This window comes from Vanessa cardui, chromosome 12, assembly GCF_905220365.1.
Source record: "Vanessa cardui chromosome 12, ilVanCard2.1, whole genome shotgun sequence".
Classification (NCBI taxonomy): Eukaryota; Metazoa; Arthropoda; class Insecta; order Lepidoptera; family Nymphalidae; genus Vanessa; species Vanessa cardui.
Genome location: NC_061134.1, coordinates 12616922 through 12638777, shown reverse-complemented (window position 1 = coordinate 12638777; position 21856 = coordinate 12616922). Strand labels below are relative to the sequence as shown.

Genomic DNA, 21856 nt, shown 5'->3' with positions numbered 1-21856 from the left:
TAATATAGCCTATGCATATTGACTGGATGAAAATGCTTTTGCGTTATAATTATTTTTTCTATAATTGTTTCAAGTTAGTAGATGAAATTGCTTACGAAAAGGATTTTGTTGCTTATAGTGACAAATGGTTGATAGTGTAGTCAGACTATATCGTATTTTGTTAAATTGTAAAAAAAAATGTACACAATTTATACGCTTACGAATTTAAAAAAAAAAAGCGTTCTTCGTAGAAACATGAATGCTTAAAATCTTTTTTAAAATTTTTAAAAATATTTCAATCATTCGAAGCATCGTTCGAATTTTGAACATCGTGAATTTTTTTTTTATCCTCACAATCACTTTGCGTGGCCAGTCCGTCCTGAGCGATGTTCAGAATAAAAATTTGAAAGTATAATATTTGTGGTCAAAGTTCCCTCTTGCATAGCCAAACTAATACGTGGTCGGATCGCGTACGTCGAATAATATATTCAGTTGTAGCCGTTGAGAGCTTTGTATGCTTCAAGGTATGATAGGTATGATTTTTTTCAATTATTAGGTATTTGTAAGAAAAAAGGTTATATATTTTTCAATGTTGGGGTATGAAGAAATTACCTCTTGAAACCTCAACGATGGTATTACTAGTTTACTATTGGTAAAGCTTTGTGAAAAAGATCATCTGGATATTAGACTAAGTTAATGCATTGTTACGATTTAAAGGATGTTATGTTAGGCCTAATATCCAATACATAAAGTTGAAGGTTATATTAGTAGGTTATAGTTCTTGGAGTGTTTGAAAAACAGTAATAATTCCCGATACCGTGTGAAACTTGTTGAAACTTTTTTTTTTTTATTTACAGTGCATCTACGGATGTTACGTCCATTCAGCCATCCTGCCGACATTCCATCGAAGATGTTACTGGCTCTTACAGGTAAGTCAACTTCTTGTTACATAACATTTTCTAAAAAAATAAGTGATATTTTTAATCAAGTAAAACGTACTAAAAAGTACTTCAGGATTCAACCAAAGAGTTTTAATACATTTATTTTATAATGAGAGTCTGTTTTATATGTACAATAAGGATAAAACATAACATATCACTGGGAATCTGAGCAATATGTATGAATTCGCACATTTCGTACAGCGTTATTTGCAAAATATTTTACTGACAAAACTAAATCTCGTAAGTAGCTAGTAAAAAGTTTATCGAAGGCAAAGATACGTAGCTGCTTTGTCTTTGCCTCATTATATATAGATAAACATTATCTATAGCGTTCACTCATTCATTCTCCTTATGGTGTAAGGTAGTCGATGTAATGTCATGAGTGACAACTTAAGCCTCATGGTTGACAGCGCATTGTTAATGCATGTTATGCCTCAACTCTCGGCATTCCCGATGTCCTTTATAGATAACTAGCAACGCCTGCGGCTTTACGCGTTTGAATTTCTCTAAAAGTTATTGTGAAGGTAAACTCAAGTTGTGATAAGTCGCACTCCACGTGACTTTATTATTATTTTATATATAATTCTAAAATAAAAGCAGCCTAAGTTACTCCTTATTGCACCAGCTATCTACCAGTGAGAGTCCCGACAAAATCGGTTCAGCTATACCAGATATTAGCTGGAAGAAACAGACAATGTCAAAAATTGTAAGACATTTTATTTTGGTCTATGTACCGTGTCGTTACACATACGAATTTAGTAAACGGCTCTTTTTATAATACAAATTTATACTTAAATTTTATTCTATATATAGAAGATTATATGTCAACTTATAGCTTATGTTGTAACCAAATTGCCGTCTATATACAGTAAAAGTTTGATGTTCATTGACGACGTTATATATGCATTTTTTGTACACACATACAAGAGGCATAGAAGCTTTTATCATAATAAACACGCCTCTATAAGTCAATTATATGGCTTAACAGCAATTCTTCCGATGTCAAGGTTAGAGTTATGACATGAAAGGAATGGGTGCATTTAAAATACTTTTAAGTGATTATTATTGTTAGAAATTAATTAATGAATAATATGCATTGAGCTGAGACACCTGACTCGTAAGAACTCGTACAATTTAATCGATGATTCTGGGTTCAAATCGAACCAAGCACAGATATTTCATGTGCTATTTTATTAACGTAAGTTAACAATTCAGTTTGTATTCGTGGGAGAAGGGAAACATCGTGAGACTGAGAATGAGACTTGGATTTGTCTAATGATTATGAAATTCTGCCAGACGTGTATCCATCAACCCACATTAGAGCAACGCCGTAGAATAAGCTTCAAAACTCTTCTCCTTAGATTAGTATAGAGAAGAGGATGACGACCTCCATGGTCGAGTAGTGTGTACACCGGTTTTCATGGGTACGCCACTCTGATGTCCTAAGTTCGATTCCCGGTCGAGTCGATGTAGAAAATTCATTTGTTTTCTATGTTGTCTTGGGTCTGGGTGTTTGTGGTACCGTCGTTACTTCTGATTTTCCATAACACAAGTGCTTTAGTTACTTACATTGGGATCAGAGTAATGTATGTGATGTTGTACAATATTTATTTATTTACTGAGGCTGTTACAGTTACTGTAAATATTTCATAACAATATTACATACATTACAATAATGTTTTAAAGTAAACAAGCAATACGACATAAGATTCAACAGGCACAGATACATTTTAATTGTTAAAGGTTACGCTATGAAAAATGCTGCATCGAATTCAGATTGTATTTACAACCTAATATGCTGTATATTGCGTTCTCGGGTTACAAAGCTGATTTTCAGTGACCGCTATACAAGAATTACAAGAACTAACGCCTGTTATGACAACTTATGAATATGCAACGCAGTAACAATTCATTGCTAATTTATTCTAGATTTTAAAATATCCGTGAAAATGGCATTTGTCCAAAAGATTTTTCGAATACGTAGAATAATCTTTTTTCGTTTTAAACATCAAAGAAAAATCTCAGTGACATGGCGAGTTGTGTCCAAATTGGCGGAATAACTCCGACTTGTGAAGGAACGTCGAAGGCTTAATTTGATTTCGATGCTTTCGATCCTAGCTCTGAATTTGTGATTTTTAAGCGTTTATGCATCGACGTCGTTGCGTATTTGTTAAAATACGAAATGGCTGACATCTATACTAATAGAACGAACGATTTCTTTTGTAATGTCGACCTGAATAACTTGACTTAACTGTAAGAACAGCACGTGTCAAAGATTTAGTATGTAATTATTGTTATTGTATAAGTTTCATTCGCTTTAAATTTTGATAATTTTTGAATGATTATCAAGTTTGGTACATAATAAAATAGACGCTATACTTTACTATTAAACTAATTATTTAGTTACATCTTACTTAATATTAACAGACATCATTATAATTTTAACTCGGGAGACTTGGCTAATACTATTACAGCGCGCGTTCATTGGTCCGATCAAATAGCGCGGGCTTCACCAGTTTACCGTAACATATTTCTGTCCCTTTTCACGAAATTAAAATGCCAAAAAAGTGGAAAGATCTTACGCATCAAATATAATAATATTTTGACGTTTTCTATAAACAATATTCAAAAGAACCTCATTTTATCTACGATAGAATCATCATAATCATTATCATCATGACCTTTGTGGTCACCTGTGATTTATCTCAAAATATTATTAGATTGTTAGTAGATGTTCTTTAATTTTTAAACCAATGCCAAATAATTTAATAATAATGAAAAAAAAGCATTAAAACGTCAAAATCAAAGAGTTAAGCTATTATTTAATTAAACAGAATATTATACCATAAATACTTTGTGATTATTAATCATGTAACTATTACACACGATACATATACAGCATATAGTTGAGATGTGTCTGTTCTAAAGGTCGATCTCTAATAGGATTTAGTAATAATGTCACACATAACGTAGTTTACTGGAATAATCCAGTTTCAATACCGGTTGTAACTGGAATCCGGTAATACTGAATAAGCCTTTCGGTAACATCGGAAGTGGCCGGTAATACCGTATACCGGTATGATTTATCAAATATGAGGAATATTATCGGATATGATAGTCACGAGGCTAGATTCATACATTTTAAATGCGACTGTGCTGTCTCGAAGTGTGAGGTTAAAAGTGGTATCGAGTTGAAACGGAAAAATGTTTGAAAGCATTTTGTTTGATGAAATCTCTGGCACAGGTATTTGTTTTAGAAACATGCTAATATAACTGTAGGTTTTTTTTGTTTAACATTTAAGATCTATTTTTTTGTAACAATTGATTTATTGTTGAAGGCAGTTATTAAATTAGTTCTACAAGTAAGAAAAATAATGTGTATACTACTGCTAATGTAATAATATAGCGTTTGTGTGTATTCTTCTTTAAAATCGTTTAACAGATTTTGCTGAAACTTTCACTAATAGAAAGAGCGTAAATCGACGATTTGTATAAATAATTTGCTAATGTTAAATCTTGGGACATCAAAAGAATAAACTAGAAAATTGTAGGTATTAAGGTACTTATATTTTAAGGTACACTCATAATTATTATTTTTTATGTATTAAAATTAGGAAATCTTATTGCGAAGCCATTTTCTTCAAATTGCTATTATTAATCCTTATGACTATGTAATATAGCTTGTCCATTTAATATAAACTGATTTCGAAAATCGAATGTATAATTTAAAGAAATATACTTTTTTCAAACTATGGACAACGAAAAAAATATAAAATAATCTGAAGAATTAATACAAGTAAACAAAAGTATCGGGTCATTCTTCATTCTTGAGAATAGATTTAGTTCTTATTCCAACACGCCGCTCCAAAGTGGATTGGTGAATTCACATTTGGCAACAATGCGAACCGTGCAAGGTGTTACACGTTTTTTTACAGCCAAACATGGTGAATTAAGCACATGACAATAAGTGGTGCTTCACTGGAATTCAACTTTACGGATATTTGTAAATAAACATCGATTTTTTATTCCTTGTAATAATAGGCAAGTTCGAAAGTGCCATATGTCACTTCCAAATAAAAATTTTGATCTGTGGTAGAAAAGTACACTCGCAGATGTAAGTGTTATAACACACGTCACAAGTATTGACACCTGTTACACTGAACACTCGGGTGCAACGATGCAATCAGAAATTCAATTACCCGTCGACATTTTGGCGTGAAACCTAAACCTGCCGCGGGTTTAATGGCATTTCCAAATGCCATTTTATAATGGTCACCGAGTCTTTACTATTCATGTAAATTTTAAATAATCTAATATTATAGTAAGAGTTATTGTGATCTGAATTCGAATTAAAAAACTAAAAATTTTATGTGTGTAGAATTTACGTGGACCACTATAGCTGGAATTAAAGTAATGCTCAACTAAGTATGATGCTCAGATGTTTTTATAAATATTAATAAGCAAATTGTTCTGATATCAATAAAAAGTACTCCTATGTAACTTTTTGGTTTTCCATAAAATAGTTCTATTAGAATTAATATTACGCAGAATCACATTTTATGTATTTTTTAACTGGCAATAAAATATAATTTTATAATGATAAAGGGTACACTTATTTTTTAATATGTAGATATATCATAGAATGGCAACGACGACTAATTGCACATTATTACTTTAATTAATGTTATCACATAACTGTATGTATGTGTGTAAACCTAAACCTACTTTGATATTTTATTTGAAAACTTCTAAGGATTCGATAAAACAATGTTACAATTTATTGTAATAACATTGTCTGACTTTGTCAATTCAATTGGACTTATTTTAACCTTACAATGAAGATCATTTGTAATTGAGGCATATTATCCAATACTGCATCATCCCTATTATAGTAGGTTTCAAACTTGGTGTTATGGTATTATGGAAGTCCGCTTAAATAACATATACTACTGTCGAATAGTAATGCTTTGTATTATTATGTTCCAGTTTAAAGGACGATCATCTACATTATTTAAAAATAGTGAACCGTCCCAGCTTCGCACGGGTTGACATAACTTTTTTTACCACCTTGGCTTACGTTACTTAAGTTTTAGCAAGGATTACCTTTTCTAGCAATAAACATAGCCTATGTTACTCGTGGGTAAATGTAGCTTTCGAATAGTGAAAGAATTTTTTAAATCGGTCCGATAGTTATTGAGACTATTCATTACAAACGAAGTTTTCCTTTTTATAATATTAGTATTTATATAGAAAAATAGACGTAAGTTTTAATATTAGTACGCAGCTTATAAATACTCGTTAACAAACTAAAAGTTTTCACTTATAACATATATAAATGAATAACATCATACGAGCATCTAGGAGGTAAGTTTGGTAAGCTTGTCAAATTGATAGCTTTATAGATTCGATTCGAAATTTTCCGAACATCTGTGATATGTTCTCACTTCTACCGCTGAGATATTGATGACAATCAATCTATCAAACTTTGAAAGTTAAATCAGCGCCTGGTACGTGGAGGATTTCCTTATTTTTTTTTAATAAAATATATATTAGGAATTTGGATTATTTTATGAATGTACGTGCTTGATTTTTTTTAACTGGGATGTTTTGGAAAAAGTTTCAATTCATACTAATTTATTTATGATGATTAGCCGAGATGGCCCAGTGGTTAGAACGCGTGCATCTTAACCGATGATTACGGGTTCAAACCCAGACGAGCACCACTGAATATTAATGTGTTTAATTTGTATTTACAATTCATCTCGTGGTCATGAAGGAAAACATCGTGAGGAAACCTGCATGTGTCTAATTTCATAGAAATTCTGCCACGTGTATATTCCATCAACCCTCATTGCAACAGCGTTGTGGAATATGTCCCAAACCTTCTCCTCAAATAGAGAGGAGGCCTTAGCCTATCAGTGGAAAATTTACAGGCTGTTGTAGTTTTCATTATATTTTATTGTATCGTTCATGTTACTATGATTGTAATCATTTCGTTTGTTATAGGAGGTATTAAATGTTTTTTTTTAATCCAACTCATATGAAAAACGCTGCCTACAAACATTCGCCTGAATGTACGATTAAATGAATGAAAATCTGAATACATAATTATTTCAAAGAAACGTCCATTAGCCCAGTATATTTAATAACTCACAATGCCTACTTGTTTATTTTTAGTATTACAACCGTTCAGAAAAATTCGATTCTTATTTTATTAACAGAACAAAATCTTATTTTTAATTATTTTGTCGTGTTCGGCTCACTTGACTTTTCTCAATGAGACGCGTTGACATGTCTCAATGAAACTTGTAACAACTGGATTGAACTGGATTGAACTGGATTGAACTGGATTGAACTGGATTTATAGTAACCGAATGAGTATATTATGTTTGGGATTCTACTGAGTATCTTAAACTGTTTTGTGTATGAGATACTCAGTACGTATGTGTTGTTAAATATTATTTCAACGGTTGAAATAATATTTATTGAAGTCTGGAAAATGATAAGAGTCAGGTTTTATAAAGGCTAATAATAACGATATTTTATTATTATTGTAAATATGTTTCTGTATGTTCGTTGTGTGATTCTAATATTGGTGTATTTATTTTTAATAAATATAATTTTTAAATTGTTTCAAAATATATTTTCTATGTATTTATAAAAATTCAGCTGAATAGAGAATCTCTAAACAAAACACATACGTTTTTTTAAAACGGAGAGAGCTGTAGTCTATTCCACGATATATTCATGTAACTATGCTTAGTTTCTTAGATTCTGGCCAAGCGCTCACGCTGATCGAAGATCAAATATTACTAGGAATTGTTTATATAGTTAGTAAGAATATGTAACTACATCATAGTAATTACTTTTGATCAAATAATATGATAGAACGTTCTAGAACATTGATAAATTTTAAATTAGTTTCTCACTTGATTGCTGTCAACGGTTGATGATACAATAATATTACAATATATTATGATTTTGTTGTATCATTATGTTATCTACATTATAGTATATTGTTTTTATTATAAATAAATTGATTATTGAAAAGTAATTTTAGGTCCGACCTAAAACGAAATACATGTTTTATAATTATTAGTATTTATATGGATTATGTTGGCGGAAGAGCATATGGGCCACCGGATGGTAAGTGGTCACCATCACCCATAGACAATGACGCTGTAAGAAATATTAACTATTCCTTACATTGTCAATGCGCCACCAACCTTGGGAACTAAGATGCTATGTCCCTTTTACCTATAGTTACACTGGCTCACTCACCCTTCAAACCGGAACACATCAATACTGCGTACTGTTGTTTAGCGGTAGAATATCTGATGAGTGGGTGGTACCTACCCAGACGGGCTTGCACAAAGCCCTACCACCAAGTAAATCCACCAAGTGAATCTTATAGTAATTTTTCAATTTTAATCATAAATCTAAATATATTGCAACTCTAACTTGACAACTGGATGGATTTTAAACAATGAAATCTATAAAGATTGAGAGGTGGGTGTGGTTTTTCAGAAATAAAAAAATATAAAAGGATTTTTTTTCAAATGAAAAGTTACGTCAAATCTGAAAATAACATTTCTATCTGCAGTTTTTATGAACGTTTAAAACCAGTATGTTATTAATTCTATATTTAAATCTCGTTACAATCATTTAATATATTTTTCTAGCTGCCCGCCCCGGCTTCGCACGGGTACAATACTGATACTAAAAGTACAACAGATTCTGTTTATTTACTACATCACCTTAGAAACTTTTAATACAAAAACCTTCACCTAGAATCACTCTTTCCATTAAAAAACGCTATTAAAAACCGTCGCGTAATTTTAAAGATCTGAGCATACATAGGGACAGGCAGCGGTAAGCGACTTTGTTTTATACTAGGTAATGATAATGATTAACATATAGTTTATACCCAGGTATATATTCTAAACATCTATCTCCCTTAAATATCTCGTGGATTTTCAAATAAATTCAGCGAGGATTTACATACTAATTTATATATGTTGCGTGTTTATTTAACAATAACAATAAATATAGTTAAATATTTATGACATTCAAATAGACTATCTGAATATATACATATAGCCCTTGGGGAAATCTTTTCGAAACTGGGTCAGTTCGTACTGTAGTTTTTTTTTATTTACAAATAATGTAAATTGATTTAGAATGAAAGTTATAATGTATTTGGAGTTATATTTTATGTTTGAAGGCTTTTGTTTTACGTCCTAACCCGTGGTAACATATCGATGAAAAATGAAAATGATATATAGATATTTACTGTATTATATGATTTTAATCTATTTTAGAATATATTGTAATTATTTTGAATCTTATATCAAATATTAATGACGAGTTAGTTATCGAAACTGAAGCTCAAATTCTAAAGATTTAGAAAAGGCTGCTATGTTAAATTTATTTTGTGTAATAGCATTCATAATTATTACTAAAATTAATATTAGATATTTAAATATATTCTTACAGACAGTTCGACAAATGAGTACAATACAAAGATAAATAGAGGATTTTTCATTTTCTGAAATAGTGTGAAAAATAGTCTTTTATGTAAAAATAGAATTGTATGCTACTAACCATTGAAATACCTTTGATTGAAGCCGAACAATTCATGCTTACCATAGTTGACGTATAGTGCGACACAACTTAGATGTAGCAATGGCAAAATTCGTAAAACTGATCACATCCGAATGAAGTATGCTATCCCAAATTACCAATATTTATTTCTTATGTGAATAAGATCTTTACACAAACGTAATAACACACAATAACGCATACATACATTTAGATGTATGTATGCGTTATTGTGTCGTACTTTACAGGCATTTGGGCAAGACCGTAGGTATATGAAAATACCACTCTCTCACCACATTCTACCGCCACATATTTTTTGTAGCATTATTTCGTACCGTTGCGTTGTGATTTGAAGGTTAAATGAGACAATTAACTACAGATCTTGTATGTGCTTATAGGCCATAGGCGTTGGTAATCTAAGGGATTCTTACAATTTCTAACGCCTTTATTGTCATAAACTTTAATAAATAAAATTTTAACAAAAAGAAAAACCGACTTCAAACAAAACACTATTTTAAAACAAATGAATATGCACGAAAAAGTAATAAAAATAATTGCGTATTCAACATATTTTTAGAGTCTTCCTAAGTTAAATGAAATGAAAAATATTAGACTACTTAAAAGTCGATTAACGATTATATCATGTAGTTATAATTATTGGTATATTTGGAGCCGGTGTCAGCCACGGTGCCCTTGCCCCAACAATCAAAAGAAAGAAGCGATACGAGTCCCTTGATTGATCCAGTATATTGTGTAAAAGGTAATTTGTAAAAAACATATTTGTTAAAGTATTCTCGTATTGTTTTTTGATAGATATACTGTAGGGTTTTATTGGCTGACACCGACTCCAAATATAACAATAATTATAACTACATGATATAATCGTTAATCGACTTTTAAGTAGTCTAATATTTTTCATTTCATTTAACTTAGGAAGACTCTAAAAATATGTTGAATACGCAATTATTTTTATTACTTTTTCGTGCATATTCATTTGTTTTAAAATAGTGTTTTGTTTGAAGTCGGTTTTTCTTTTTGTTAAAATTTTATTTATTTTTTGATTTTAAGTGAAGCTGATGTTGACTATTTTTTTTTAATATGTATAGATTAAGCGTTCCGTTTATATGAGTCAGAAACTACTTCGAGGACAATTTCAAAGGAAACTTGCGAATAAAGCAAAAATAGACTTTCGAAAATGCGGATTTAATACGTCACGCGGCGTAAACTACAAGGATCCCTCGAAAGAGCTGTAATCGAACTCAGCAAAAATACTTTGAAAAAGACCAACTATATTTCGTACATCATATGACATCACATCACATACACAAAATTTGATTAAAGATAGTAAGAAATTCTGCCCCATATCGCACCCTAACTGCGAGCCGTATAGGAGTTCCATCACTACATAGTATAAAACAAAGTCGCTTTCTCTGTCCCTATATCTTTAAATCTACGCAACGGATTTTGATGCGGTTTTTTTTAAAAGATAGTGTGATTCAAGGGGAAGGTTTGTGTATATAATATATGAACAATATAGTAAAGAAACACTGATAATTTTAGAAGTTTGCGATGTGATGTCGTATATAAACAAATTCTGTAGTATATTTAGTATCAGTATTGCACCCGTGCGAAGCCGGGGTGGGTAGCTAGTTGATTATAATATTCGACTATGATAATTACATTACATTACGGAAGGTGACTCAAATATCAAAATAACCTATAAATAAAAGATTCGACCGAGTATCGCTAACGTGCTCCTCAGAATTGTTCCGTTCCCTTCCGTTCCGTTACTTTGTCATGGATCCTGTGCTCAGAACCTTACCAAACTTTCACCAAATTACCCTTGAAGTATATATTTTATAATAAAAAAAGAATTATCAAAATTGGTTAACGTGATTTTCAGTTATTCACCTATTTGTCGCGCATATACATAATGCAAATTTAAGACTTATGTCGTTTTCATATGGATACCATCATCGGAAAAAAAAATAAAAAAAATGGGACCCCACGGGAAGCACTACCTTTCAAACAAAAAAAAAATTATCAAAATCGGTCCACCCAGTGAAAAGTTATGAGGTAACAAACATAAAAAAAAAAAAAAAAAAAAAAAAAAAAAATACAGACGAATTGATAACCTCCTCCTTTTGGAAGTCGGTTGAAAAATAGTAAACATCCCTCAAACATATTGATGCTCTATCAATTTTGGATACTGAAACGTTATGTCCCTTGTGCCTGTAACACTGGCTTTCTTACCTTCAAATTAGAACAGAACAATGCTAAGTAATGCTCTTTGCCTTAGAATTTGTTTGTTGCCAGACGAGATTGAACAAAGTCTTGCCACTTAGAGCTATCGATACTTGATCAGTTTAAACTTTGAATAGTTACAAAGTTACTTCACTTAATATGAAACTGGTCACAATATTGTTACGAAATCTGCGTAGCCAAAAATAATTGTCAAATCTAGTAGAACAGAGTTTCTGTTATTGCTTAAAATTGTTAGTAATTTTTTATCACTTTAAAGTTTCTTAAACAATTGTAAACAACGAAATTTCCAATAGTTTTACTGAAAGTTCACTATTTTGGCAGAGTCGAAAAGAAATGACATTTTCGTTTCGACGTTGTCATTAATTTTAGTATTTCCAAAATAATATATTGTTTGGTTGAAATTATTGTTTGCTTATAATATATTATCACGTTTTTTTGAACTAGTAAAAAGGTCCGAACCTTCAGTTGAATTATAAATACAATTTTATAAAAATTTAAACAACAAATTTTCCACCATCAACTAGGTCAACGAATAGCGGTCACCTTGCAAAACAGTGTCATTTTCGTCCTATTTACAACAAATTATCATTTTAGCGGCGAGTTAATGAAAAACCACAATATCTACAATAAAGCACACGTGCCGAGTGGCAACCCTGTCCAGCGGCCATTACATAAATAATTCCGCCATGTTTATTGCCGCCATTTTGAAGACAAATGGATAGTTATTACGGCGCACTCCGTTTTACATTCGGTCTTTCGCGCTAAAAATTAAAATATTGTGTATTACTTATTTTGCGTTGTTTAACTGCGTGTGAGTCGATTTAGGGGCTGTTATGGGGCGTCGGGGCGGGTTTATTCTCAGAATTCCTAGTTTTTTTCCTCCCCGTTTTTAACCTCGGAGTTTATGAGCCCGTACTTTGCTCGTTATATGCGTTCCGTTTCGTTATGAATGGTGCTTGCATTAAATCTCTTCACATCACTAAACATCGGAGCGGGAACGTTTTAATATATTTTTTTATACGCGTATATCGTTTATTTTGTTTGTTGTTTTTCGTTTCTTAAAAGATATTGCGTGCGGGATTTTATTTATGAATTCATTGTTACGCTTTGTTTTTTTTAAATTGCACTGAATATATTTGGAATTATTTCGCACATTTGATCTTCAATCTAATTTAATGGATGGCAAGTAACAGGAGTAAATGATATAATATTGTTGGAGGTTCCTAATATAATTTCAATAAATAATTTTAGAATCATTTAATTATCGTTTGTTTTTTTTTAATGTCAGATGAAATTAAAAAATCACAGGCTTGAAATTTTCTTCGGGTACGCTTCAATATATGTATAACTAATAATAAAGTTTTTGACTCGCATGACTTTTTTTTTTTAAATTAGTAATACTGCGTATGAAATCATCATGACAGTTTATGAGGTTTTTAGTTAGGTATAAGATAAATAAAATCTTCCAATATTTGATAGTTTGTTTCGGACAATACTTTGATTGCTAAATTAGAATCACGTCCCCTACCTAATCCTAAGGAGTCGAAAGTAGTAGTAATCATGATGGTAAGTGGGCACGACTACTCATATATTGGCGTCGTTAGAAATTAGTGAGATCACCATTGGTTATATCACTTGTACCTGTAGTAACACTGTTAATTCAACCTTTTAGCCACGATACTACGAATAGGCACAGGTGCGAATTAATGCTACTTAAAATATATGGAGCTAGAATATTATCAAAAGATGATATCTATAAAGACAGTCTAAGCCAAATGTCTACAACTAAGTAATATATGGTAAGCATGATGTGATTGACTTCGGTCAAAGGCATCCCAACGATCAGCAGCATACAATTTTATTTTCACATAAAAGATTATATTTCACACTAGTTAAGAACGTGAAAAATCTTCTGTGCCTCTTGGGATTGTACCAATCGTTATTAATGAACTATCTAACGCATTTTTTTATTTTGAAATACCGAGATAAAGCTGTTTTTTATACGCAAAAGTCTAGACTAGTAAGCCGCTAACCAATACACTTCCTTCCACAAAGCTTAAAAGTATTGCCTTCAACTTAGTTCACTTATCTAGTTTATTACAAGGTGTTGTATCCGAGATACTTATTTTTCTATTTCGTCCTTTTTTGAGATGAAAATTATCCTTGATATTTTTTCATGCTATATATAATATGAATAGATGAAAGACAAAAAGCATTGTTACATAACAATGGTTTCTGAACATTGTTCCCAACAAAAGTCCATTTTAGTATTCGTAATTGTCTATATTGAACAGATTTGGGTTTTGATAAATTTGAAATTGTTGGATCTATTAATCAAGTCGTCTGAAAAAAAATATTAATGCGAAAGGAACTCTGTCTGCTGTCTGCCTGTTTGTTACGCTTTTAATGTGAAACCACTGAATCGAATTTGATGAAATTTGATATGAAGCAAGCTTGAAGTCTTTATTATTCAGTACAAGATTATGCAGATGATAAAAAGCGTGGAATTAATACTTGTGCACTTCCAGGCAGGATAAATTACATATATAAATTATAATCAATTAACATGACTGTATATTTAAATGTTGAAAGAGTATTCTACTGAGTTTATTGACGGTTCTTCTCGGTAGAATCTAATTTCCGAACCGGTGGTATCTTCGCTTGAAATAGTTGTTAAATGACGATTCAAAAGTGCTTTTAAAAGCCTACTTGAATAAAGTATATTTTGATTTTGATTTATATCTAAAACCTACGACAGACCCCTCCCCCCCCAAATTCAAGCGAAACAGAGCGAAACCTAGTAGTGAATAAATGCTTTATTGAAAATGACTAACAATCATATTAACAAATTTGACATTTTTTGTCGATTAATGTTACATTGTTATGAATTCTTCAAATTGTTTCAATTTCAGAACCCTGACATAGTCCTGGTGCACTATCTGAACGTGCCATACCCTGATGATAACAAGCTCGCAACCGTGGCACCCAGCCTCGCGCTATGGGCTGACAAGAAGGAATGGACGAAGGATGAACTTGTCAGCCAGCTGAAACCAATGTGTGAGTAATTTTATGTAGCAGATTCAAATGAGACAAGTATTACTGATGTGCATTGTTTATTCAACGTGCTCGATGGTGAAGAGGATTGAAGAGTGAATTGAGGGGATATCAGATCTAATCTATAGTAATATTTAAAGGTCATTTAAGGATTAAAAAAAAACTTTCGGTAGATAGTTTAGCGAGAAAGGATTTATTATATATAGATCTGGCTAATCACGAAATCTTACAAATTATAACACCTAAAAATTTTAATTTTGGCAGGTCCCTTATACGATGATTATCCTCTAAGATTTTACAAAACTACACCCCAAAGGGAGTGAAAGGGTTTGAAGATTGTGTTTTATAAATTTCACGTGGGTAAAGCTAAGGTTCAGCTGTACCTATCTAGTAAAGGTATAATTTACGCTTTTACCCAAGATGAGGAATAGTAAATTCAGCTGCAACTGCGCTATAGCAAACTTTCGGCCAATGATATCGCATCAATCCGGTGTCAAATATTGTTTATTTTGTCTGTACACCTATCCCTTCTACTCTTTTACCTGGAATACATAATCTAATAAAAGAATAATAATTTTTGAAAATGAACCTTTTCTAATTCCTCCCGTTCGTTAGGTACATACTAAATCGATAGCTTTAATTTTTTTTATTAAAATTGTGATTGTAAGATCATCATCATCATCATCAAGATCAAGATGAAGTGTGAGTGATACTTAGATTATTATTAACTCCATGTACGTGTTAACACACTACGGTACAAAGCTTTGATCGATTCGGATAAATGATAAGCGAAAACATAAATAACGACGAATTTTGAGTACAGGATTATAGGCATTAAAGTAATACAGAAATATGAGCTGTTATTGCGCTTTAATTACCAGTTAAAGTTTAAATGGATTTTCATAGAAAATTTTCCCCAATGAATTTAACTATTCTTGTCGGAGCGCAAGTTTAATCAAATAGTTGTCTGGTGCCGTTCATAAATGTTAAGTACTGAAAATTAAAACGCAACAAGCAAAGTTCGCCCTTTCATTGAATATTTATGAAGAGGGAGGGTGATAAAATAATTACTCTATTAATACTGATCCTAATTGATGTAGATCATTACGGCCATGAATTTGTTCGAGCTCGTTGCTAATTATTTTATTGTTGTTTTATTATCAAAATTAATCGTCTAATATTTTGTCGTTATTGTTTTATGATTCTGGTTTAATAATTTTAATTTTTTCTTTTCAGTCTTCAGCGAAGATGAATCGGATCTTAATAGCGATTTGGAAATATCGGTACGTAATCCAAAATTTATACCATTGTATACGTTGAATATTAGTAAAGAATTTTCCAACAATTCAAGTTTAGGGAAAAATGTTTCAGACGGCGGAAACAGTTGAAGCCATTGTTGGTCAACTTATGGAGAAGCAACGAGCGGCGAGGGCAGCGGCTTTAGCTCGTCAGCTAGAGTGCGGTTGCCCAGACTCCACCTGCCAAGACTCAAGGACGTGCGCTCACCCATTACGAAGAATGCAAACCGCCAAACCTCCTCCTTCTGATCATCATGTATCATCTACTACGGGCCCATCGCCAAGACCGATGACGCAGCCACCCAGACAGTACACGCGAGATCATAGACCCTCAACGCAATCATCTCCGTTGTTACTTTCTTTAGGTCAAATACAAGGCGGAGGAGGGTTACTCATATTGAATGGAACGAGTAACAGTTCTCAACAACATTCGTCGCTAGTATCGCCACTCTCGGTGACATCATTTGTATGTGAAGAACCGAGGGACAGGTACCGACAGCAATACAAACCAACGTTTGTCTTGAAAAGAGAAATTCCAGATAGTCAGCAAACTACGACATTGAATGCAACTGAGTCAACATTTGAAATAGAAACTCGAGTCGAAGAAAAAGTGGAGGTCGACAATTTTGATAGGAAAATAAAAATGGAACCAAGAAGTCGGAATCACATAGTGGCTAGTGCACCGACAACGCCGTCTCGGTATCCCGATTTAGTTGAACGCTTAGAAAGTAAAGTGCAAGTTGAAAACTGTGATGATACATTAATTTTATTAGGTACGGATGGGCATCTAGAAACTTCTAGTGGATTTTTTGACGAAACTCTGGAATTATCTCATGAAGATATACAGAAAACTTTGTCAGCGAACATGCCAACTTGTGAGTTGGATCGGAGCGTCGTTAGATCGTCTGAGACAGCTAATGTAATGGTATCTGGAATAGATACAATGGACTTTATAGAGAGCTGCGAAGCTGTAGCGTCACCTACTCACGTGGTAGATGATAACGTGTTCGTAAATCTGGACGCGTTTGATATGCTTGGCGATTTTCCAGAATTAGAAGTACTAGATCCGAGTGCTATATCAACGAACCCTGTGGTGAGTCAGTCTTAAGTTTGCATTTTTTATTTTTACTTTTATTTACATAGAATAACATATAAAATTCCAAATCTTGGCAGAATTATCTTTCGTTTCAGACTTTATGTGGGAACTCACCACCAGCAGAAGAGAATAATGATAAGATGCAAACCGATAGTCCAGGTGAAGGAGCTCTGAGCATTACAGATTATTCTCCAGAGTGGGCGTACCCAGAGGGAGGCGTTAAAGTGCTAGTGGCAGGACCTTGGACCGATACTTCAGATCAATATACCATACTCTTTGACAATTTTCCGGTTCCCTCGATTTTAGTGCAAAATGGACTCCTCAGATGCTACTGTCCTGGTAATTATATTTGTTACTATTTTAATATAAATTAATTGAGTGCGTTATAATACCAGTTTCAAATATCCTGCAATTTGATTGAAGTATGTGAGTATGCAGACATGTGTCTATATTTTCGGGTTTAAAAGTCGTTATAACAATTTATAGCCTATTATTAGTTATTTGGTAAAAGCAAAATACTAAAATAATACTCGTATACCTATTTATTATAATAGCTTCTATTAGATTATTATTAAGCACGGACTTTGTAGTGTTTGGCTATTATGTACCACATAAATTTAAAACATGAAGGTAAACAAACTGTTTACAAAAAATATGTAAAAATTAAATTGTTGGTAATATTAAGATAAGAGCACTATTTGTTATAATATTATGTTGGATCGTGCGAAATATTATACGAAGTTCCGTTTTAATTAATAATGAAATGTACAAACAAACCCAGCTACCAATAAAGTAACCGTTTTTTATTCACTAGAGCCCATTAAATTTTCTAAAATTATAGTGAAATTAACAAAACTTGGTTCAAATTTCAGCCCACGAAGCTGGTTTAGCTGCATTACAAGTTGCTCGTGGAGGTCGCGTGGTGTCAGACACTGTTGTGTTCGAGTACAAAGCTGGTCCAGTTCTTGCACCATCGTCGCCTGCTTCAGCGCCCTTGCCATCATTGGATTTTAGACGTTTCTCGCTGCTACAGCGCTTACAGCGACTACATGGCCGTTTGCAGTTGAAAACGGAACCAATGGATGATAATAATCAGGTAAATATAATAAAACTAACTATTCGGAAATACCCAATCAAAATTTAGTAAAACAAGAATATAACATACTAGATGTCGCCCGCGATTTCACTCACGTTTTAGGGTGTTGGTGGTCAGGCAAAAAAGCCTAAGTGATTTCTCGGAGTTCAAATTTGCTTCATACCAAATTTCATCAAATTTAGTTTCGGTTTGGTCTCGAAAGAGCAGACAGATAGACAAAGTTACTTTCACATTTATAATATTAATATAGATTTCTTTTTCACTTTTAGTATTAATTATTTTTTATGAAGAGTGAAGTACTATAGTTATATAAAGTTTATATTTCAGATTGAAGACGTCCAACTTTATTCCAACCCAAAATTTGAAGACCGCTTAGTGACATTTTGCCAGGTGCTAAGCAGTCGGTCTTTTGGCAATTCTGAGGGATTTACTACAGATCCCGGTGAAGACAGCTCAACAATACTGCATTTATCTGCGGCGCTAGGCTATACAAAACTTACAACCGCACTTCTGCGATGGAGACAAGATGATAATAGCTTAGCTTTAGAAAAGGAAGTAAATTTGGGTGCAAGGGATTGTGATAATTGCACTCCATTGGTGAGTAATATATATAGCTTTTTTTTATTAAAACGTTAGTTTTTCCATCATAATAATCGGAATATTGTATAAAAGAGCCGAGATCCCCAATTCTGATCTTAAACGAAGATTTTATGTTCAATTCGAATAATCACTACTGACTCATGTTTAAAAGTTTATCTAATAATTAATTTCACGAATATCGAGAAGAAACTCATTCGTATCACGTAATTTCAAGAAACGTAAACAAAACCCGCTTTTCTTTGAGTAAAAAAAAAAACAATATAAATATTACAACTGGATACATTGACTTTTAAATAGTGACTACTAAATTTAAATTCTAAGAAACCCAAAGTACTATTCAAGTACGAATAAAAATTAATTTCTCAAAGCAATCGTCACAATCCACGTGGTTATTTCTCAGATGGTGGCGAGTGCCGCGGGCCACGTGGAGACGGCGGTGGTGCTGGCTCGCTGGAGCGCCGGCATACGCCGCGAGGCGGGTGCGCGCGCTGCGTCCGCTGCGGCGCGCCGCGCGGGACATACGCGTCTCGCCGCGATACTAGACCGCATACATCCTCCTACCGGGGACGCAGTGTTCCGGAGACCTCATAGGTAACACTCTTACTTTTATTTATGGTATAGGTTGGCGGACGAGTATATGGGCCACCTGATAAGGCCACCTGGTAAGTGGTCACCATCGCTATAATGACGCTGTAAGAAATATTAACTATTCCTTACATTGTCAATGTGCCACCAACCTTGGGAACTAAGATGTTATGTCCCTTGTGCCTGTAGTTACACTGGTTCACTCACCCTTGAGACCGGAACACAATAATACTGAGTACTGTTATTTGGCGGTAGAATAACTGATGAGTGGGTAGTACCTACTCAGACGGGCTTGCACAAAGCCCTACCACCAAGTAACTACTATGAAGTACTCTTATGAAATCCATACTATATGGAATTTAATAAAAAACAGTTACATAATTTTGATTACAGCTATTACTTATTAGACTGTTTGTGGATTGGACTCATTGTAGTGACATTTTGTTTGGTAAAATGTCATCATTAAATGTACTTATATATATAGTATTATCAAATGAGTCAAGATATTGTTGCAATCCGTAATCAAAAGAAATTCTGTGGTACTTACTACCTTCTTGGCATTTTATCTTTATATAATTTATCTTAATATTTTAATATTATACTGTCAATAAAGTTTTATTATACATGCTGGACTCCACGATAACTAGGTATATAATGACGATAAAATTACAAGAATACTAAACCAATTGAATTCTCAATGTTTCAGCTTATCCCAAAAAAGTCGAGCTGGAAGCTTGGAGAGTAATCTAGTTAAGCGGCCATCAATCGATAGCGGCATCAACATGGCCGATGCATTCAGAGCCAGTTCTGCTATAGATAGGAACGACAGCAGTTCTTCTTCTAGGTATGTATTTCAGTAACTCTATATTTTGCCATTGAGCAATGTTCTTAGACTCTTCAAGCATTTATTGTTGTTTTAAGTAAATTTAAAGGGCCCAGCAGGAAAGTGTATCTTAACTGGAGATTGCGGACTTAGACAAGCTGAACATCTGATTTTTTTTTTGTGCTTAATTTGTGTCTAAAATTATATGATGCTCGGGTGCTGGAAATCATTGTGAGGATCCGACATGTGTACATTACAAATGTGTATATAAATATGTGTGCTTAATGCAGCAGCCTGTAAATTTACCGCTGATGGGCTAAGGCCTTCTCTCCTTTTGAGGAAAAGGGTTAGGAGCATATTGGTATGGTGGCAAAATTTCGAAGAAATTAGGCACATGCAGGTTTCCTCACGAGCACGATTGACTTATGAAGCACATAAAATTCAGCTGATCTTGCCTAGGTTTGAATCATAGGTTAAGATGTACGTTCTAACCACGCTCCAGCCATCTCGGCTCAATATATATAAAATATGTGCGCTTTCCAACTCGTATTAGATTAGCGTGTTGGAATGAGCATTAAAATTAAACTCCTTCACAAGGAGAAGTTTCCTAAGCCTAGCCTTCGGAGATTACAGAGCTGTTACTTTAATTATTGTAAATAAGGTATTTTCTTCTTAGATGGGAAAGAAGCATGTCATTACCTTTAGACTCTGATAATTCTGAAGATAGTCTAGGTGATTCTAAAATTGGACGACGGATGGATCTCGCCCTCTGTAAGTTTAAATCCTTCTTTTTATTCACATTTTAGAAAGTTCAGTTTTCATTTGCAAACGATTATTTATTTTCATCGGCACGGCGCCTAATTTTTGGAAAAGTCGAAATTCTTTATCCCAATTTTAGTTTCGCGTTCATATTTTGAGGCTACGACGTTGTCGGCGGTTATCAATTCGAAAACTTGTTTTATTAAACATGTCGTTCAATATATTGGCTTACTTCTGATGTTTCAAACTAAGTGGCAACGATTATCAAAATTATAATAAGTTAACAGTTAAAAATCGCCACTTTTTTAATTTACAATTACGTAGATAGAATATAATAGTACTAAAAATATCTTATTCAATATTAATTTGCAAAGCCTATAAAAACAAAAAATATAATATTATGTGTGGGGTGTGATGTATTTAAAATGCGTATTCGCAAAAACGCTGGCGTTATCGCGATACCTTGAGGGCAGCGCTGACTTGTCCGTCCGTCCAGGCGAGACGGCGGCGCGGCGCGCGAGCCCGCTCATAGACGTGGAGGCGCTGTCGCCGGCCTCGCCCGCGCCGCACACGCCCGCAGGTCAGTTCGCTGCACTCGCGAAACGGTATAGACACTCGAGCTCGTGTTCCAAACGAACGGACTAAATTGACACATCCAGAATATATTCTCCAAATTTAAACAACAAAAGATCGAAAACGACTCAACAGTTGACGATAACATTATCCACACGGATGCTATCAAAAATGTATCAAAGAGTG

General features: G+C 33.3%; 1 protein-coding gene across 1 annotated transcript in view; it reads left to right on the top strand.

Moving 5' to 3' along the window:
• The window catches only part of LOC124534479 (calmodulin-binding transcription activator 2), an 88004-nt gene that overhangs the window by 54993 nt on the left and 11155 nt on the right, over positions 1-21856 (top strand). The window contains exons 3-12 of the mRNA XM_047110380.1: positions 837-908; positions 14699-14843; positions 16077-16123; positions 16197-17231; positions 17330-17573; positions 18107-18330; positions 18658-18927; positions 19331-19521; positions 20222-20359; positions 21015-21109. Coding sequence (XP_046966336.1) covers positions 837-908; positions 14699-14843; positions 16077-16123; positions 16197-17231; positions 17330-17573; positions 18107-18330; positions 18658-18927; positions 19331-19521; positions 20222-20359; positions 21015-21109 — 2461 coding nt within the window. The remainder of the gene's footprint in view (positions 1-836; positions 909-14698; positions 14844-16076; positions 16124-16196; positions 17232-17329; positions 17574-18106; positions 18331-18657; positions 18928-19330; positions 19522-20221; positions 20360-21014; positions 21110-21856) is intronic.